Source organism: Euprymna scolopes, chromosome 35 (genome assembly GCF_053919585.1).
Source record: "Euprymna scolopes isolate OS-2025 chromosome 35, ASM5391958v1, whole genome shotgun sequence".
Classification (NCBI taxonomy): domain Eukaryota; kingdom Metazoa; phylum Mollusca; class Cephalopoda; order Sepiida; family Sepiolidae; genus Euprymna; species Euprymna scolopes.
Window position 1 is genome coordinate 15,597,192 of NC_136516.1, and position 22,500 is coordinate 15,619,691.

Sequence of the window (22,500 nt, forward strand, 5' to 3'; positions counted from 1 at the left end):
GATGAAGTTTAATGTTGTAACTAGAAATTGACGCCAGACAAAATAAATCGTTTACTCCATAAAAATAGCCAATATTTTATAGTCACATTTTCAGTTTTTTTTTTCGATTTCTGTAATGTGTTAAAAGTTTGCATTTTATATATAAATAGTTTTATATGGATGACTTTATGTAATAAAGCGGTTCCATGACAGTTAGTTCGGTTTGTATTTTAACTCGTTTGGCAGGTCGCATGTCAGTTTCAAGATACCCCAAACATCTCCTTGGCAGGCCGCATGTCAGTTTCAAGATACCCCAAACATCTCCTTTTTGGTGAGCTGCTCAAACGAAAAAGAGCGGAAGGAGAACTGCGGAAACGGTTTAAGCATAGTCTGGAGGTTTCTCTCAAACAGGTCGGTTTGTATTCTTATTCATGGGAAAAACGAGTGTAAGTTACAAAGTAGCTGCAATTGCTGAATCCGCACGCAGTGAAGAACGCGAGAGGAAACGTACCATTAGAAGAAAAAAAAAAAAAACAGAGCAGTCAGCGCTTCTGCTACAGACTCATCCCACAGATGTCCAATATGCGAGCAATATTTCCGAGCTCGAATCGGTTTAACAAGCCATCTCCAAACCCACATGGTATTTTATGGGTGAGACACAAAATAAATATATTCAAACATCTTGCATTTGTTAAGATGTTAAATTAATTCCACATCAAAGTGCACATTTTATAACCAATATGTGATATGAAATGTCGAGGCGAATTTCAAAAGAAAATGCCAGTCATTCAAAGGGACGTAATTCTAAACTATTTCTTATCAATAAAAGTAAGTACGTTTTTTTATGGAAATTGCTCTAGACAGGATACGAAGCCACTTTATTTAAGGAACTAAAAATAGTACTCCAAGGTTAAAAACTTGCCAACGATAAGTGTTAAATGGAATAGATTCTATTCTGACCTAGAAAACGGCAATTCTTCCCTCTTCGCCAGAAACATCCCTTATGGAATGTAAGAACTAAAGGACAAAATAAGGGAAGTGAAAGTTACGCGGCTATCGAAAGAAAACCCAAGATGTACTTTCTATTCTCCTTAAATTATAACGTAAGGTCGAGTTACCAAGAAACCCTTGAGACTGCAATCAAAATAACAAAATAAGGAGAGAACTGTAGATATCATTTTTCTATATATTTTTCTGCGTCATTAAGTTTTTCTCTGTATTTTTTTCTGCGTCATTACGTTTTTCTCGGTATGTTTTCTGCGTCATTAAGTTTTTCTCTATCTTTTTTTCTGCGTCATTACTCACTCAAAACGTTAATTCTAGTTACGTACCGACATATCTGACACACATAGACAAACATCTTCTACAGGGTGTCCCAAAATGCTCTGACACATTTGTTGGTCAAGAGAAAAAAAATTAAATAACAATTAAATAAAGAATTAAATTTTTTTTTTTTTTAAATGTACATAGAATGCCATTTTATTTCACACAGTCTTAAATATTAAATCGGCCAAATGTTTCCCATCATTGCTTACGCACGATTGTAGACGTTTACGAAAGTTTTCAATAACTCGATAGTTGGTTTTAATTCTTCAAGATATCCAGGGGCATAGCTGAATACTTTTGAGTTCAAATATTCTCACAAGAAAAAAAACTTTTAGGGTTTAGATCAGGTGATCCTGCGGACCAACTAAGTTCATAACGCAAACAAATCCAATGATTCGGGAGCATTTGCTTTAGAAAATGCATAAATACAGAAATAAATGAATTTTGACCTAAATAAAATGAAATGGAATTCTACGTTCATTTAAAAAATAAATAAGTGTAGCATGCATGAACAGTGAACCAAGAATAGACTGTAGACGTTTACGAAAGTTTTCAATAACTCGATAGATCATTTCGTGTGGAATGGCAGCAATTTTAAAACGAATAGCTCGTTTTAATTCTTTCAAGAGATCGAGGGCAGTGGCTGAATACTTTTGATTTCAAATATCCCCAGAAAAAATCGAAGGTGTTTAGATCAACTGATCTTGCGGGTCAACCAATATCACTACGTAAAGAAATCAAATGATTTCGGAACATTTCCTTTAAAATTCATATTGCACGTCTAGAAGTATGCGATGTTGCACCGTCCTGTTGACACCATACATTATTTCTATACCCAATAGTTTAGCATGATACAATATCGCTTATAAATAACTGTAACTGTACGATTGTCATCGTTGAAAAAATACGAGTCCCAAATGTGAAATATGTGTAAAAATGCATAAATACAGATAAAGATGAATTATTAATGAATTAATATAAAATGGCATCCGGCGTACATTTCAAAAATTAAAAAAAAATTATTTTGTTGTTGTTTAATTATTTTTTTGCCTACAAATATGTCTGATCCTCAAACTACGCTTGCGCAAACTGGAACACGTGACACGTGACACGTAACTCCAGTTCCTGTTAGGATAGTTTCAGCTTGCGGCCTTTGGGGAGTGTGGAGCCACCCTTTAATTGCCATTGCTCCCAGGTTCACTCTGACCCGGAGTGGTAGTACCTGTTAGGGTTTCAACTATGGGTTAAATAGAAACCGATTTGGGAAAAAATATTCTTTAAAAAATTTTTTTCTTCAGAATCACTAGATTCGGCATTAAATAACCTGAAAAGGTTTGACATGCCGTAAAACAGAAAACAATCAACCAAACCAATACAAATATGTCGGGTAATTTTGGGACATCCTGTATATTTTTATTTTTTCTATGTCCTTCTATTTCATATCTCATTAACAGTACTTCATCGTCTGCGTATTTGCATAGCCAAATTCATGTGGTATGTTGAGTGTGTGGTGTTTATATGACCGTGTATATACAGCACTAAATTAATACGTTTGTTGATGTTATTATTTTAATCATACTTATATTTTCTTTTTGATTAATTAACGGGCCATATAAATATATGTACGTTGTGTTTGTGGTATAACGGGCTGTTGTCCTCGTGCCTAAAAGTCTATCCCAACGGCCCGTGACTAACGGTGGTTGTGCGTGCGCGTCAGAACATATCTTACCAGGCTTAGGGACAAACAAATCCAACTTGCCTCCTCCCTTGAGGCTTGCATTCACAAATATCCGTGGGCTTAGAACTAATTTAGCTGATGTTGAAGCATTTCTCCTAACAAATACCCCGGATATCTTAGCACTAAGTGAGACTAACCTACACCCCTCCATCCCCTCTAACTACTTTAACATGCCTGGATATCTCCCACTCTGCCGTAAGGACTCTGACAGACATATGCACGGACTTGGAGTTTACATTCGTAATACCCTTCCCTTGACTAGAGAAACAAACCTAGAAACAGAAGATCAAGCCTTTATGTGCTTTAGACTAATCATGCAACACAACATTAGCATCTTTTACTTTCTCTACCGCTCTCCCTCGACCCAAGACTGCACCATAATAAACAAAGTATCTGACAGCATAGACACAGCACTCTCCTTCGACACTAGCGCCCAAGTACATGTATTTGGTGACTTTAATGTCCATCATAAAAACTGGCTTGGATTCTCTACTTATACAGATGCAGCAGGCAGCGCAACTCATAGCTTCTCTGTATCTCACTCCCTATCGCAAATTGTTACTTTCCCAACCCGCTTCCCTGATCAGGAAGAGCAACACGCATCACTATTAGATCTGTTTTTGACCACAGTTCCTGATGATTGTGTAACGAAAGCCGACAGCCCACTTGGGAACGCTGATCATGCGGTAATAATGGTTGAAATCGCCCTAAACTCCAGACCCAAAACTAAAAAGCCAGTGCTCAAAACAACGAGATATTATAAAAAGGCTGACTGGGAAGCTATCAGAGATCTTATCAGAGACGCCCCATGGGGAAATATTTTTTTCTCTTCCTGCTGAACAGTGTGCAACTGAGACCACTGAATGGTTCAAAACTGCAATCGAAGCGCATGTTCCCATGCGGAAATTCTATAGCAAGCCCCACTCTCCCCAATGGTTTACTTCGACTTGCGCAACTGCCATTGCTCAAAGGCAGCATGCATTCCGCAGGTTTAACCGACATAAGTCCAGTTCAAACAGACAAAAGTACATAGAAGCTAGAAGTAACGTTAAGAAAGAAATAGCGACAGCTAAGAGGGAATTTACGGAAACCACTAAAAAACGCATCGAAGCACAAAAATTAGGAACTCGTGACTTCTGGAAAATCTACAACAGTGTAGTAAATAATGGGCAATCAACAATTCCCCCACTAACCAACAATCACGAGGTTCTTTGCTCAGCAACCGAGAAGGCTAACATGCTTGCCAGTCGGTTTGCCTCCAACTCTACACTGGACCCTCTAAACCACCCCCTACCTGACTTTCCTATGCGGACAGACGCCACGCTAGACGATCTGGAAATCACCCCTGCTCAGGTGCATGCTATCATAAAAAACCTTGACACTTCCAAAGCATGTGGACCCGACCTCATCCCAGCTGTGCTATTAAAAAAGTGCTCAGCCGAAGTAGCTCCAGTTCTCTCCAAACTCTACAACAAATGCCTTAATGAATCTTGCTTTCCGAACTGTTGGAAAACTGCTTCTGTGGTACCAGTATTCAAGAATTCTGGCGAAAGAACTGACCCATTAAATTATCGCCCTATTAGCCTCCTCCCACTTTTTGCCAAAATATTTGAGACCTTAATTAACCATGCTCTAGTCCAGCACCTTACAGATGCTAAACTTCTGACCGACCATCAATATGGATTTAGACAAGCCCGTTCCACGGCAGACATCCTCACTGTAATCTCTGAACGCATATACCATTCACTGGACAAAGCGGGAGAGGGCAGAGCGGTAGCTCTAGATATATCTAAGGCTTTTGACAGGGTATGGCATGAGGGTCTCCTCAGGAAGATTAGATCTTACGGTATCACTGGTAGAATACTTAACATAATTAAATCCTTCTTAGATAAGAGAAAAATCCAGGTTGTCCTCGACGGTCGTACGTCTAAACAATATAATATAAATGCGGGAGTGCCCCAGGGATCTATCCTTGGTCCTCTGCTGTTCCTGATATTCATAAATGACCTCCCCGACAAAATTGCCTCTGAGATGGGTATATATGCTGATGACACCACACTCTATAGCAGGCACGACAGGAAAACAAATGAACATATATCTAAAGTAATGGCAGAAACACTAGAGGATGACCTCAAATCAGTAGTGGAATGGGGACAAAAATGGATGGTAACGTTCAATGCCACCAAGACAAAACTGGTTTCATTCAATAATTACAAGAAACCTTCTCTACCACCTATAGCAATGGCCAACAACTCTTTAGCTGAGAGTACGTCTTTCAAGCTCCTTGGCCTAACGTTCACAGGAAACATGAGCTGGAACAATTACATCGAGGGCATTGCCAGGGCCGCTGCGAGGAAGGTGGGCTCTCTCTACCGTGCTAGAAAACTTCTAACACCCGAAAGTATCCTGTACCTCTATAAGGCCACTATTCGCCCATGTATGGAGTATTGCTGTCACATTTGGGCCGGTGCATCGGCTACTAGTCTCTCGCTCCTTGACAGGGTTCAAAAGAGAGTCGCAAATCTGATAGGCCCTAAACTGGCATCAAAACTTCAGCCTCTGTCCCATCGTCGAAACGTTGCATCCGTCTGCCTGTTCTACAAGTATTATAATGGTGAATGCTCTGAAGAACTGCAAGCACTTGTGCCCCCACGACGTGAACACCCTCGACAGACCCGACAAGCTACAAAATCCCACCCCCACACTGTAGAGATCCCTAGATGTAAAAGATCTTTCTACTCCAGTAGTTTCTTCCCCAGAACTGCTAGACTTTGGAATTCCATTCCAGGTCACTGCTTCCCCAACTGTACTGACATGCATAAGTTCAAGTGCAACGTGAACCAACATCTCGCTGCCCTAATCCCTACATAGTACCCCAGTAGATGTTTCCCCTGATAGTAGCCCCCTACATTAAAGTGGCAATGTGACTTGTTTGGGGTGAAAATGTAATAAAAAAAAAAATATATATAATATTTCTTCAATCATCTTGAGGAGCTGGAATCTGTTTAAAGAAAACGCTTCAAAAACTGACTCAAGACGAATGTGATTTTTAATATATGGTCCTTATACACTTCCAGGCATCTGGTCAGCAGAAATGGAGTGACCAGCCATCTATGACTTGAGAAGGGGGGTCTTCTATGTCTCTATTCTGAAACCCCCTCCCTCATGAGGAGACCCGTTTTAGCCCATCTGTTTTTCTTGGTCGCTCAGCTCCAACTCAAATTACGCTTGCGCAAACTGGAACACGTAACACGTGACACGTTACTCCAGTCCCTGTTCGGATACTTCCGGTACAAACTGACCGGTCACAGAGTTTGACAAAGTCTGACAACCCGTCAAAACATGATGATTCAAATTTCTGTTGCCCACTCATCGCTAGATAGATAGATAATTATATCGACAAATAGATAGATAGATAGATATAGAAAGATAGACAGACAAATATATAGATAGACAGATATATATATATATATATATATATATATATATAGATAGATAGATAGATAGATAGACAGACAAATAGATAGGTAGATAGATTTTTTACAAAAAAAAATCACCACTTATCGAGGTCAAGAGGCCACTCGAGGATAAGGGTTAAAGAGTGTACAGTAGTCAAAAGGACAATATAGTAATCAATAGTAATGGAAGTTCGGTAAATTTGTTAAGTGGAACGGCTCATCAGAAACTTGTTCACGTTGGACTTGAAGACAACCATATTATAGACAGCTGGAAAGCAGGAAAACGGAAGACAATTCCACAGGCGTGCAGTTCTAAGAAAGAAGCTTTGTTCATGGAATCTACGTTTAGGTTTAGGCACAGAAAAAGAGTGGGGGATATTATTGATAGTGTTTTCAGATAGACGAGTGTTTCTCGTGAAAGTTTGGCGAGTGGGGGCATAGATTGGAGCTAAGACCAGCACTTGCTATATAGATAGATAGATAGATAGATAACGACTTTACACGGCTATTATCTAACACTCACGCACATACACAATGGCAACTATTGTGAGCATGGGGTAATACAGACGAACTAGTAACCAAACATGTTCACGCACAAGCAGAATATTATATTAGTGATCCACCAACTTAAAAAATGGATAAAAAAAGAAACAGACAGAAATTTTCAATTCCAAGCAATTTCTTTAAATTTACAGAACTTTAGTGTATAAGTCTGGGAGTGATCTTAGTTATGTCTTGTCTTGGGATATCCCCGATTATTACCGATAATCGATAATCGAAACCGTTATTTTAATTATTTCCAGCCATTATCCATGTCGTCACTAATACAACAATGACAGAACAACGAGCCGTCAAAATTCTACTGTGAGTGGTTAGCGTGCTTTTTTTTTTTTCTTTTGCATGAAGTGGTCTGTAGGTTCAAACCCCGCACGTAAATTTCTTAATGTTTTTTTTCGTTAACTGGAAAAAAAGTTTATATAAAATAATTTTATAAAAGAAACAGTAGGTTCTCTTGAGTGCAATGTAGAATAACACGCAGTTACTGCATGGGGGCATGTGAAGCTTCCTCCCGGGTGATTTCTCGGATCGGATTTCGATGAAAATAAAAATATAGCAGTGTGAAATATTCGTTGATCATCATTCAATCCGCGACAACGTCGAGTTTCCTTGCTAATATAATAATAAATACGAAATTTGAATAATTCAAAATATCTTATTTAAGCATAGCTTACGACCAAGTAATACTGGGCGGCCCGTTAGTATATATATATATATATATATATATATATATATATATATATATAATCATACATCCGCATACAATAATTTTTCGCTATATCACAGCTCGCCAGTGCGACTAGATAGGCAACTACCTCAGGATCGAAACCCGACCGCCTGTGCAACAGTTAAGGCTTTGAACCATTACACTAAATCGGAAGCTGCTGTGGGAGTAGTGAATTAACGATATTTTAACATACTCCGAAATACCTAAGCTCGATTTGTTTACACAAAGAGCATCGCTTCATACGCTAATGGTATATCGTGTATCATTTCTCATGGGAATCTAAAAAATCGAAACATTTAGGGCATTGGAATCGGTATCGGAATCGGATAATTTGTGCCTAATTTCTGATCCCCAAAACGATTCATTTTATTGTTTTTTTTTTCTTTATTTATTTCTGTTTAACACTCATTTTTCAACATTTTCCGAATTAATGATTTTAAATTATCCCAACCACCATCAATTGACCTGAGGTAATCTAATCAACATCGGACGAAGTCAAACTCTTATGCGATCAGGCCCCCCCCCCATAATTCCTCCTGTGTCTGAAACACGCTATGCGATATACAAATATCTCTGCGTGATGTTACCAAGCTAATCCAAAACCTCGATTACAGTAAAGCAACTGGTCCTGACGGCGTTCCAATTATAGTGCTCAAATAGTTTTCACTAGAACTAGCTCCCATACTTACAGAGCTGTTTAAGCATTGTCTGAAGGAGAATTGCTTCCCAACACTTCGGAAAATCTCATCAGTATGTCCCGTATTTAAAAATTCAGGTAATCGGTCATTTCCCTCTCAATACAGACCAAATAGTCTCATGTGCGTCATAAGTAAGTTGATGGAACCTGTGCTAAATAGAGAAGTAGTTAACTACCTCAGCCAAAATAATCTCCTCAGTGACATGCAATATGGTTTCCGTTCTGCTAGATCTACAGCAAATATGCTAACAGTTCTATCTTATAGGATAAGCAAATCTCTCGACGGAGGCTTCCTTTCTAGGGCAATTGCCATTGACATATCAAAGGCCTTTGATAGAGTATGATATAAAGGAGAAAGAGGTGGCTGGTTAATTTTAATGCATCTAAAACTAAGTTTCCATCTTTACGTCATCAACTCTCTGATCCCCGTCTGGCATCAATTGAAATAAATGGCTCTCATCTTGGGGAGGCTCCATGTTTTGACAAACTTCTGGGTCTGAACTTTATTCTGATCTGAAACAGAACACGTGCATCAAATCCGTTGCCAATATCGCTGGGAAACGGTGGGATTGTTCTACCGCTCCAGTAGATATCTCACTGCTGATGCAATTCTCTACCTGTATGACAGCCAAGTATGTCCATGGATGGAGTACTGTTGCCACATCTGGGCAGGAGCTGCTAGAAGCAGCTTATCCTGCCTTGACAGAGTTCAAAATAGACTTCGTAGCCTAGCAGGAAGTGTCCTATTCTCTTCCCCGCAGCATTTGTTCCTACAAAAGGGACATTGCTAGCCTGTCTCTGGTTTATCGTTATTTCATGGCAAGTGCTCATCTAAACTCTAATCTATGCCCCTCCCTCGTCAAACTTTCACGAGAAACACTCGTCTAACTGAAACCACTATCAATAATTCCCCCCACTCTTAACCTGTGCCTAAACCTAAACATATATTCCATGAACAAAGCTTTTTTCTTAGAACTGCGAACTCGTGGAACTCTGTTTCGTTGTCCTGTTTTCCAATTGACTACTATTTGGTCGTCTGTAGAAATTTTATTTTCCTTTTTCTCTATTTACCTCCCCTTCCTTTTTTCCCGCCTTTAGTGTCTTTCTACTCTCTCCATCCCCTTCCTTTCCCCCCTCTAATTGGTGTATTTTCTTCTCTCTTTCTTCCCTTTTTTCTCCCCCTCTCTCTCGGTGTATCTGGTGCTACTACTTCTTGCTGGGTATTCGATTGGCTAAAACATTGAGCACGCCATTTTAAAAAAAGTGAAACCAGCAGAAGCTGGGGAAGGGGAAAAAACACCAGAGACTGGCAGGATACTAAAAGCACCAGAGCAGTGTTGGAACTGAATTACACCAGAGCGGTGTTGCGACGTTTGAAATACAAGAAGAAAGTAATATTAACCATCGATATTATTAAACTTACCCAACAAATCCTGAACGGAATCGAAATCAGATAAAATTATAAATTCGAGAAACAAGCAAAACAAAGTCTGTTTTCAATTTCCCATGACAACAGTTGGAATTACTATTTTATTCGATAAAATAGTATCTATACGTTATTTCCGGATGAATATTAATTCGATGTTAAATAACCCAAGAAAGGGTTGATATGTCCTGAAAAAAAATGCAAAGTAAAAGAAATAAATTTTGGTAACGGATCCTCCATCGATTTATTTCTAGTGGTGAGAAGTCAGATAAACTCAATTGGAAACTGTTAATGATTTATGCATCTCAATTCTGCATTGAATGACACAAAAAAGGGTAAGAAGTGTTGACGTGTTCCAACTATGCCGATTTTTTTTTTTTTGTAAAAGTATAATTCTTAAAAGAGTTATTAAGAACCGCCAGAGCGACTGATTTGGCAGCTCAGTTGAACTATACATTTCATTTTCTATCATTCTTTCCTTTTCTATTTTTCTTTTGATAAAATTTTATAGCAGTTCACCTTGGTCTCTCTCTCTCTTTTTTTTTTATTAACTTTCTTTTAGAACTCTTGGTCTCGTGCAACGGGATAAAATTTCGTTGAACGTAACGATAAAATTTCCGTAACGTCTTCATGTCCAACGTGAGCAAGTACTTGCTGAGCCGTCCCCTTAAATAATCCAATTTACCAAATTCCCACTACTAACGATTAGTATGGTATTTTCCCATTGTCTCCCGTATAATCATTAACCCTTATCCTCGAGTGGCTGCCGGTATGATAAGTAATCGCTCCATTGTAAAAAACAAAGACAAAAAAAAAAAAAAAAAACGTACTTAAGCCGAATATTCGCCGAACTCCCGCTGTTTCTTGTGGAAAATTCATGCTCCCAGTTCTGGACCCGTATCGAGGCGGTGATTGAAGCTGAAGGCGGCTACATTGAATAGATGTCAGCTCTACTACATCTCCGAGTTACCTGAACTGTAGTGTGTTTTTTTTTTAGGGCGACACTTTTATCATTTCGCCTTGTACTCGATTTTAGTGCGTACCTGACTCGTACAATGTGTTTTGTCGATATTTCCTACCGGCGAGTGGGGGGGGGGGAAGAAAAGACGTTTAGCTTGCAACGAAAAATTACCTCGTTGCTTACAAGCAAACGTATTCTTGTAAATATAACGCGCTGTTAACAGTTGTTGTACCGGTCTGATAGATCTCTAACAACGACAAGAACAAACTACAACAACAACAAGCCTACAAAGGTGACTCTTTTTATAGTCTCAATCTCTCGTTCAGCGAGATTGAAACGAGACTGGAATGTCTATTTAAGCGATAAGGAATAGACATTCTATTTTCTTCATTAACAAACACCAGGCCGGGCCGTTCACAGCCATGAGTGTCTTTCCCTTCCCACCGAGCCACCCTCGGTAAGTCAATCAATTCAATTATCACAGTTTTGCTTCCACCCAAACTCTCTCAGCGGCCACACACAGATTATTGATAATTCGATCAACGGGGGTGCATTGAATTGTTTATTCTGTTTTGGTTATGGTTTTTTCTTTCTCATTCATCATGCCAATCATGGGTATCGAAAAACCAATCAAGAAACAATGGTTCACCATCTGCGGACGTGGAAGCTTACACGCTGAGTAGATGGTCGCAGAGATAAAAATCGGTAATCCAAACCTTGTCGGCTATAAAGCAACAAATGTCTCAAGCAGAGAAGACATTCAAAAGGCATTGTGCTTTATTTTATGTGGTTATTTGAAAGCTAAGGTAAACTCTATTAAATAAGGACGAAAGAAAGGGGAAAAGGATTTCAGACAAGAACAGGGTTGATCGTATGAGAAAATTTCAATTTCAACCCACGAAGCTTTTTAGAACCCATTTATACACGGAAAAATACACATATATACGCACATATATACATACGCATATATATTCAACATTAATAATACAAAAATACAAAAATACACACACACGCGCGCGCACACATATATATATATATACATATACATACATATATACATATATATATACAAATATATATATATACATATATACATACATATATATACATACATATATATATACATATATATATAAATACATATATATACATACATATATATATAAACACACACACACACACACACACACACACACATATATATATATATATATATATATATATATATATATATATATATATATATATACTGGCAGGGAGACGCTACGTTTCCTGGTATTGCATGAGGATCAACGAATGTTTGACACTCCCATATTTTATTGGCATCGAAATTGGTGAAATTGCTCATTTTTCAATCAAATCGATTAATTGCCTATTCTAGTTGGCGACCCACCGCGGTGCACCGGAAGGAAGCTCCACATGCCTCCCCGCAGTGACTTAGTCCAAAATACATTGTAATTTACATTGCACTGTAGAGAACCTACTGTTGATTTTATAAATTTCCTTTTTTTCATAATGGCTTGAATTAAAGTTTAAAATGCAAATGATGGATTAGTTGCGGTCTAAACAGAAACATTCATTTCGAATGCGCCTCTGTCATACCAAAGAACCTACTGTTGATTTTATATGCCGGACCTTTATGCTTGTGCGGTAATAAAACTTCTCAAATGCACTTGTGATGTTAGGCTGTGTAACGTGTAAAGTTTTGTGAAAATCGAACTGATTCTTTCTTTAATCAGATTTTTTTCGATTATCGATACTTATCGAAGACATTCCGATACGGACCCTATCTACGAACACTGCCGTGCACTTAAAGTACATTTGTGTGAAATTTAAAAAAATAGGCCTAGGAGAGAACGGACGCACACGCACAGATAAAGTTCCTTTCATATAATAGCAGATATATGTACTAAGCCTTAATAATACAAAACACATACACAAACACGCACGCACGTACACGCGCGCACACACGCACATTTATATATTTATATTCATCATTAATACAAAAATACATACATACGCGCACACATATACATACACTAATCACTAATGATACAAAACACACACACACGCACGTATATGTGTGTGTGTGTGTGTGTGCTTGGTATCATTAATCATTAGTCCATTTTCAATATGGAAATTAATTTTTGAAATATTCTACCTTTTGTATATAGTAATCAAATTGTAAACATACAAACAAACAAACATACATACTGGAATAGGACTTTGTTGTAATAAATATTGCGTACATACAGTCGATCCATTTTTAATTATTTCTTATTCATCTAACGATAGCTCAAACGGTAACAACAAAGGCTTAAGAGCTAGATGTTTTGGTTTCGATCGTAGCTGATGGTACCCTAAAAAAAACTTTTGAAGTCACTACTATATATTGTGTATAACATTATAATCAACAGAGAATTGGCTCTTTAAAAATGAACACGAAATCTGGATATCATATTTAAATCACGAAATCTGGATATCATATTTAAGCGTGGTTTACGTCCGGGCAACGCTCGTAGGCCTGCTAGTATTACATATTGTTGTTTAGTAAAATATTTATGGATCTAGACTTTGCCAGCATCTTGCATGATATTGAAGCATTAATAAAATCGATGATTTGGATTAAATAAAAAAAAAAGGAGAAACGGTTCCATATCAGAGTATCGCAATATTGCATTTCCAATGTGATTCGTTCTTACAGAGATTCATTATTGTACAGACAAAACGATAAAGGTACGTTAATTTTTATTTATTTAAAACATTTTTTATGTAAATCGTTCTAGACAAGGCGTGAAGCCACTTAATATAAGGAAGTAAAAAGGTACGACAATAAAGTAAAAAAACAACAAAAAAAAAAAACGGTAACTCAGAAGAACAGACGACTCGAAGTCCGCAGCAGACGGTGTAGAGATAAAACTTATTTTATCTCTCTAAAAAAATAAATAAATAGAATAAAAAGAAACCAATAAATATACCATGAAGTATAAATAATATATATATACAGATAATGTATATATATACAGATAATGTATATGTATATATATATTCAGATAATATATATATATATATATATATATATATATATATATACAGATAATATATATACAGATAATATATATATACAGATAATATATATATATATACAGATAATATATATATATATATATACAGATAATATATATATATATATATACAGATAATATATATATACAGATAATATATATATATATATATATACAGATAATATATATATACAAATAATATATATATATATATATACAGATAATATATATATATATATATTATTTCGGTTTCAATTCAAGCTAATGCACTCAAGTCATATGGATATATTTTTTCATTTTTGAAATCACAACTTTATAATGTATAAAAATCGGAAGAACATTAAATCTATGATAATATATATAATTTATTGTATATATACTATTATATTATATTATAATTTATTGGATATATTACTATTATATTAGACTATTTATATATAGTCAATATCCTATATTTATATATAGTCAATATCTTATATTTATATATAGTCAATATAATATATTTATATAAAGTCAATATCATATATTTATATAAAGTAAATATAATATATTTATATGAAGCCAATATCATATATTAAGATATAGTCAATATCATATATTTATATAAAGCCAATAGCCAATATTTATATAAATTCAATATCATATATTCATATAAAGTCAATATCCTATATTTATATAAAGTAAATCTCATATATTTATATAAAGTCAATATCTTATATTTATATAAAGCCAATATCCTTTATTTATATGAAGTCAATATCATATATTTATATAAAGTCAATATCCTATATTTATATATAGTCAACATCCTATATTTATATAAAGTCAATATAATATATTTATATATAGTAAATATCATATATTTATATAAAGCCAATAACCTATATTTATATAAAGTCAATATCCTATATTTATATAAAGTAAATCTCATATATTTATATATAGTCAATATCCTTTATTTATATAAAGTAAATCTCATATATTTATACATAGTCAATATCCTTTATTTATATAAAGTCAATATCCTTTATTTATATAAAGTCAATATCTTATATTTATATAAAGTCAATATCTTATATTTATATAAAGTCAATATCTTATATTCATATAAAGTCAATATCCTATATTTATATAAAGTCAATATCATATATTTATATAAAGTCAATATCTTATATTTATATAAAGTCATAATCATAGATTTATATAAAGCCAGTATCATATATTCATATAAAGTTAATATCCTATATTCATATAAAGTCAATATCCTATATTTATATAAAGTCAATATCATATATTTATATAAATCAATATCATATATTTATATAAAGTCAATATCATATATTTATATAAAGTCAATATCATATATTTATATAAAGTCAATATCATATATTTATATAAATTCAATATCTAATATTTATATAAAGTCAATATCCTATATTCAGATAAAGTCAATATTCTATATTCATATAAAGTCAATATCATATATTTATATATAGTCAATATCATATATTTATATAAAATCATATATTTATATAAAGTCAATATCATATATTTATATAAAGTCAATATCATATATTCATATAAAGTCAATATCCTATATTCATATAAAGTCAATATTCTATATTCATATAAAGTCAATATCATATATTTATATATAGTCAATATCATATATTTATATAAAATCATATATTTATATAAAGTCAATATCCTATATTCATATAAAGTCAATATTCTATATTCATATAAAGTCAATATTCTATATTCATATAAAGTCAATATCATATATTTATATAAAATCATATATTTATATAAAGTCAATATCATATATTCATATAAAGTCAATATCCTATATTCATATAAAGTCAATATTCTATATTCATATAAAGTCAATATCATATATTTATATATAGTCAATATCATATATTTATATAAAATCATATGTTTATATAAAGTCAATATCATATATTTATATCAATTCAATATCATATATTCATATAAAGTCAATATCATATATTCATATAAAGTCAATATTCTATATTCATATAAAGTCAATATTCTATATTCATATAAAGTCAATATCATATATTTATATATAGTCAATATCATATATTTATATAAAATCATATATTTATATAAAGTCAATATCCTATATTTATATAAAGTCAAAATCCTATATTCATATAAAGTCAATATTCTATATTTATATACAGTCAATATCATATATTTATATAAAGTCAATATCATATATTTATATACAGTCAATATCATATATTTATATAAAGTCAATATCATATGTTTATATAAAGTCAATATCCTATATTCATATAAAGTCAATATCTTATTGATTGTTTCATTTGAAGTAGTGAATAACCACAAGTGCCCCCTCCCTATTTTCGGCAAACTGAAAAAACGAGTTTAATTATAATAATAATAATAATAATAATAATAATAATAATAATAATAATAATAATAATAATAATAATAATGTTACAGAATGGATTGAGAGAGAGAGAGAGAGAGAGAGAGAGAGAGAGAGAGAGAGAGAGAGGTGAGTAAACGTGGAGTGTAGACACGTTTACCAGAACCGAGGGTCAGCTGACCAGATTACGTATGAGTGACGTGGTCAGGTTGGCTAGATGAGTGAGACTGGATTTGGACTTTGAAGAAGACGGACGGCTTAATAGCTGTTCCCTCCCCTTCACTGTGGGTGGGGGACGCTGACGTGTTCAAAGCAAGCAAGATTCACTTCCATATTCTGTGTCGACATCTGGAAGGTAAATGAAAAACTATAAAACCAATTCATCGTCTTGGAGTGATAAATATTCGTCTAACAGGTACCAGTCTCCCTCCAAGAGAAGATGAATTCCAGATGGATCAACATCGACGACACATGAAGTAAGGTATGTAAAGAAAATGCATGTAATACACACACACAAAAGCATATGAACAATTAGATATGAACACACACAACCGCATATGAAACTAGACGATCATACGCACACGGAATTCTGGTATGACACGCATAATCTCCTTTCATGCTAATAATAATCATTCCATGACAACAAATACAATTATGGTCCTCCCCTTTTATGTTATACACCAAACGTCAATTTGGTGCCCCTCTATGATAACCCTAGTGATAACTTCAATGATAACACTATGTAACAACAACAACAACAACAACAACAACAACAACAACAATAATAATAATAGTAATAATAATAATAATAAATATAATAATAATAAAAATAAAAATAATAATAATAATAATAAAAATGAAAATAATAATAAAAATAATAATAATGATGATGATAAAATAAAATAATAATAATAATAATAATAATAATAATAATGATAATAATAATGATAATAAAATAATAATGATAATATAATAAAATAAAATAATAATAATAATAATAATAAAATAATAATAATAATAATAATAATAATAATAATAATAATAATAATAATAATAATAATAAACTATCACTTATAGTACACTAGCAGGGGTGCCCGGCGTTGCCCAGGTGTTTGTAGGTGTGTGTAATGTTAAATAAAAAAGAAACCGGGGAGGGGGTAGGATGGAACCCGAAGCCCTGAGGCGAAGTTTGAAAATAAAATCGGCCAGCCAGAATGAGTTAGTGAAAGATGTTTGAAAGTCGTCGAGCGTTACGACGACGATGTAAGCATTGTTATAAGCGAAGTAAGAAAAGAAAACAAAATTAAGCGGGGGTGGGGGTAATCAAAACATTAAAAAAAACACAAAAAAATCTAACGTAAGGCAAACGAACACGTGAAAAATGGCTTAAATAAGCCTGTTTCGATATTAAACTTTAAAAAATCGGTGGATACCCGGGTGTCGCTAAGAATAAGCGAAGTAAAAGAAAAAAAAGAAAAAAACCAGGAAAACGAACGTTACGTGAAAAATGGCTTAAATAATACAGAGTTCAATATTTAAATTTAAAAAATCGAAAAAAAAAACAAAAAACAAAAAAACATCTCACACCACGATTCGAACCCAAAACTTTTGGATAATTAACAAACAAGCTAACCAACTGCGTTAAAGCGACGGAGATGAAATGCGTTTGGTTTTTCAACTATTTAAAGTAAATCAGGACATGACGTCATCTGACGCATGCGTAGAATCGGGCATCGTTACGAGAAACCCGTTTTTGTTGACCCCCCCCCTCTATGGAAAATTGTCGATTTCGGGGTGAAAAAGTTAACGTTTTTGGCCAATTTTTCGATGTTTTTCAAGCGAAGGATGGGGCTTCGATATGATCCCGAGTTTGTGAATTTTCGTCGCGTGTGTCAAAAGTTTTTAGCAGACACACACACATACACACATACACACAAAACACACACACACATACATTTTCGCTTTTATATATATAGACTAGCGGGGGGGGGGGGGGTACCCGGCGTTGCCCGGGTGTTTGTAGGTGTGTGTATGGAGGGGGGGGTAATTAATAATCCTGCTTAAATATTATAAAAAAGACGATGTAAAAAAAAAAAATCCAAAACCAAAACAGAAAAAAATGGCATAAATAAACCTGTGTATGGGGGGGGGTAAACTAAAGAATAAGCGAAGTAATAAAAATACGTTTAGTCGGGAGGAGGGATTGAAGCTTTGACGCGGAAACCAATGCCAACTACTTAACGGTCTCGACCACGAGTGAGAATAATTGATTAACGTGTTAAGTTAAAGCTTATAAAGCTAAAAGAGGTTTGATTGACAGGACGACGCTAAATGAGGTCATCGCGCGATCGTTATTTTTAGTTTTCACTTCACCCCAGATGATGGTGAGAAGGGGGGGGAACCAGAGCAAAAGCCGAGAACCCAACGTTTTTCACTGTATATATACTTAAATGCAGGACGAACCGGGGACAAAGCGAAATAGCGCGAATCTCATAGAAGTCGACGTAAATAAATCTAGAGACGACCCGCGTTCCTAAATCTTACATATTATGATATAGGACCCATATAAACAGTTGTAAGCGATAGTAACGAACCCGGGAGCGTGTGCCCGAAAAGCCTTTTGAAGACATACACGAAATGGTCACACACATTTTGCCTTTTATATATATAGATGATAACAGTGCTTAATGTAGAAAAATAGAGGTCAGATTTAGTATTAGCATTATTCTCGAAACAGATCTTATGTGGCATGCATTTTGTTTTAAGAGTTCCATTTTAAATCCCATGCAGATTCCCGAGTTCAACAAGATACACTTGACAAAGGTCGGAGGTTACCTAGGCCGAAACGGTAAGAGAAGAGTATTCTGAATAACCCAAATAATACAACCTATCAATCCTCATCTCAAAAATTCACAAACAAGTCAATGGTCGTTTAAGTTTATCCTCATCTTTTATATGTACTACCTCTCCACACCCAGGCAACGCTGGGTACCCATGCTAGTCTTCAATGAATTAAGGTCAGATTTAGTATCAGGATATTTTTCTTATTCCGAAACAGGTCTTATGTGGCATATACTTTTGTTTAAACCTGAAATTTGTTGGAAATTAAATATGTTACAGTCAACTAATGTTTACACCAATTCTATTTCAGGAGGATGGTCAGGTTCTTCTCGATGAATCCGCGCTTCTTTGTACTCTGCACCTGCTTGAGCTTCGTCGGATTTGTAATCCTGTTTCAAAGCGAATGGAAGCGCAGAGTCTTGCCGGATCTTCAGTTCGGCACTGTCCGAGACAACACCAAACCGAGACCGCCGAAACGGTTTTGTCACCTGAAGAACAACATCGTGTTTCTGAAAGTCCACAAAGCGGGCAGCTCGACAGTGATGAACGTCTTGCAACGCTTCGGCCTGCAGAGAGGGCTCAACTTTGTGCTCCCTAAGAGGGGGCATTACTTGGGAAAGATCACAACCCTTAAAAAGGCGAATTTGTTGCCGCTGAAGGCGAACGAAACCTACAACATACTGTGCAATCACGTCGTCTATAACAGAACCGTTTTTGGCAGCATCCTGAAGCACCCAATGTTCTACTTTGCCATCTTGAGATCCCCCTTCAATCAGTTCGTGTCAGCTTTTAACTACTATTCGTACATCTACCCAAATAAATATCTCTTGGAGGTCCCAAAAGTGAATCCTATTACCGAGTACTTAAAAAACCCGCTCAAATACGAATCTTTTTTAAATGATCCTAGATTTTCGTACACCAACAGCCGTATGGCGTTTGATCTTGGCCTAAACCTCTCCGATGTCCGTAACGAACAGAAAATTTCCGAGTACATTAAGATCCTGGAGGCTGATTTTCACTTCATCATGATTATGGAGTATTTCGAAGTGTCCATGGTGCTGCTTAAAAGATATCTCTGCTGGGATCTGAAAGACATTCTGTTCGTGCCTAAAAATATATATTCCGCTAAGAAACCCCATCAAGTCGGCGTTGAAGATTTGAGACGCCATCGCGCTTGGTCAAAAGCCGACTATATGATCTATGAACATTTCCTGATAATATTTTGGAAGAAGGTGTACGAGGAAGGACCCGATTTAGCACTGGAGACTGAGCACTACAGGTCTCTATTGACCGTGACTCGGACTTACTGCAAGTCACAGAATCGGAAAAAGTCGATGACGATTACGCAAAGCAAGTGGAACGAACCGTTCGAGCTGACATCGTATGACTGCGACATTATCATGAAGGGAGAATTACCATTGGTCTACATGTTGCAGTCAAAGCACAAAAGGGAACATTTTCCATATTCACTGAAAGGAAAGCGTACAATTTCCAAATAAACACATAAGCAAAACAGATGCCACTATTTTATATTTTCAAAGATACAGCCATCGAATCTGGTCATCTCGTGATGACGAAAATGTTATTGCGATAGACGCGATAACCTAAAGAACGAACGCAATATTTCAGTTCTCCGTTACGGACTAACGTGAACGCTATTTCGAGCGTGTGAACGTGACAGACTCCCCCCCCCCAAAAAAAAAGTTATTCAAAAACCTAACGGTAATAGACTCACGAAAATGTAATTCAAAAACTAAAAAATATCAAACCGACGAAAAATGATATTTCAAACACATTTCAAACGTGTATAACGGACGGAAATGCTATTTTAAACCTAACCCTCACAGAAAAAAACAAAAACAAAACGAAAATGCTATTTACAAAATGAAATGCTACAGACAGACGTACGGAGATATTATTACAAAATGAAATGTTACAGACAACGAAAATATTATTTCATACTTAATCATAAACAAGCGAAAATGATATTTTAAACTTTTCTCTGACTGATGGGCGAAAATATAATTTGAAAAGATAAACACTGCAGACTAACAAAAAGGTTATTTCAAACGTGTAAAACGGACGGAAATGCTATTTAAAACCTAAACCTAAACCTCACAGCAAAAAATAAAAAAAATAAACGAAAATGCTATTTTAAACCTAACCCTCACAGAAAAAAAGAAACGAAAATGCTATTTCAAAATGAAATGCTATAGACAGACAACAAATGCTATGTTAAAACTTAATCCTGACAGACAGACGAACATTGTATTTTAAACCTTATGTTGATGGACGAAAATGCCATTTAGAACTTAAAACTGACAGACGTATGAAGATATTATTACAAAATTAAATGTTGCAGACAAACGAAAATATTATTTCATACTTACTCATAGACAAGCGAAAATGCTATTTTAAACCTTTCTCTGATAGACGGACAAAAATGTTATTTGAAAAGAGAAGTGTTGCAGATTAAGAAAAAAATCTATTTTAAACTTAAGTGTTACAGACGGGCGAAAATTAAAAAAATAAAAAAATAAATAAGCACTACAAACTAACAAAAATGTTATTTCAAACTTAAGCGTTACAGAGGGCGAAAATATAATTTGAACAGATTAGCACTGCTGACCAAAAACAAAAGCTATTTCGAACTTAAGTGTTGCAGACAGGCGAAAATTTAAAAAAAAAAAATAAGCGCTACAAACTAACAAAAATGCTATTTCAAACTTAAGTGTTACAGACGGACGAAAATGTCATTTGAAAATGCAAGCATTGCAAACTAACAAAAAACGCTATTTCAGACACGCGAAAATTTTACTTGGAAAAATAAGCATTTCAGACTAACAAAAAAAGCTATTTTAAACTTAAGTATTGCAGACAAGCGAAAATGTAATTTGAAAATATAAGCGGCGCAGATTAAGAAAAATGCTATTTCAAACTTAAATGACGAATGAAAATATTGTATAGTTAATCATGATAGCAATGAAAATGATGTTTCAAGCTTAAGCATGCCAGACAGACGAAAGATGATCTTTAAAACTTAAGCATGACAAACTAACGACAATATGACTCCAAAGTAAGAGGCATCAGACGGACGAAAGTTATAATACAATCGTTAAGACTTTCAGTATTTTTAACACATGGCTTTTCTCTCACGTTATTCGGTTAGAAGGTCGCTACACGATTCCACTATATATACTAGCGGAATCGTGTCCTAGGGTTTCCTGATTAAATAAAATAATTCAAGAAATTATTTATCAAACTATTTATTTACTTGCCCGGGTATTTGGAGGTGTATGTTGAGC

At 34.8% G+C, this 22,500-nt stretch overlaps 1 protein-coding gene across 2 annotated transcripts in view; it reads left to right on the plus strand.

Moving 5' to 3' along the window:
- Positions 1 to 22,500, plus strand: part of LOC145259707 (galactosylceramide sulfotransferase-like) — a 97,298-nt gene that overhangs the window by 73,640 nt on the left and 1,158 nt on the right. For both annotated transcript variants that reach the window (XM_080117384.1, XM_080117383.1), the window contains exon 2: positions 19,506 to 22,500. This exon is cut by the window's right edge and continues 1,158 nt beyond it. In XM_080117384.1, the coding sequence (XP_079973510.1) occupies positions 19,506 to 20,694 (1,189 nt within the window). In that variant the 3' untranslated portion in view covers positions 20,695 to 22,500. The remainder of the gene's footprint in view (positions 1 to 19,505) is intronic.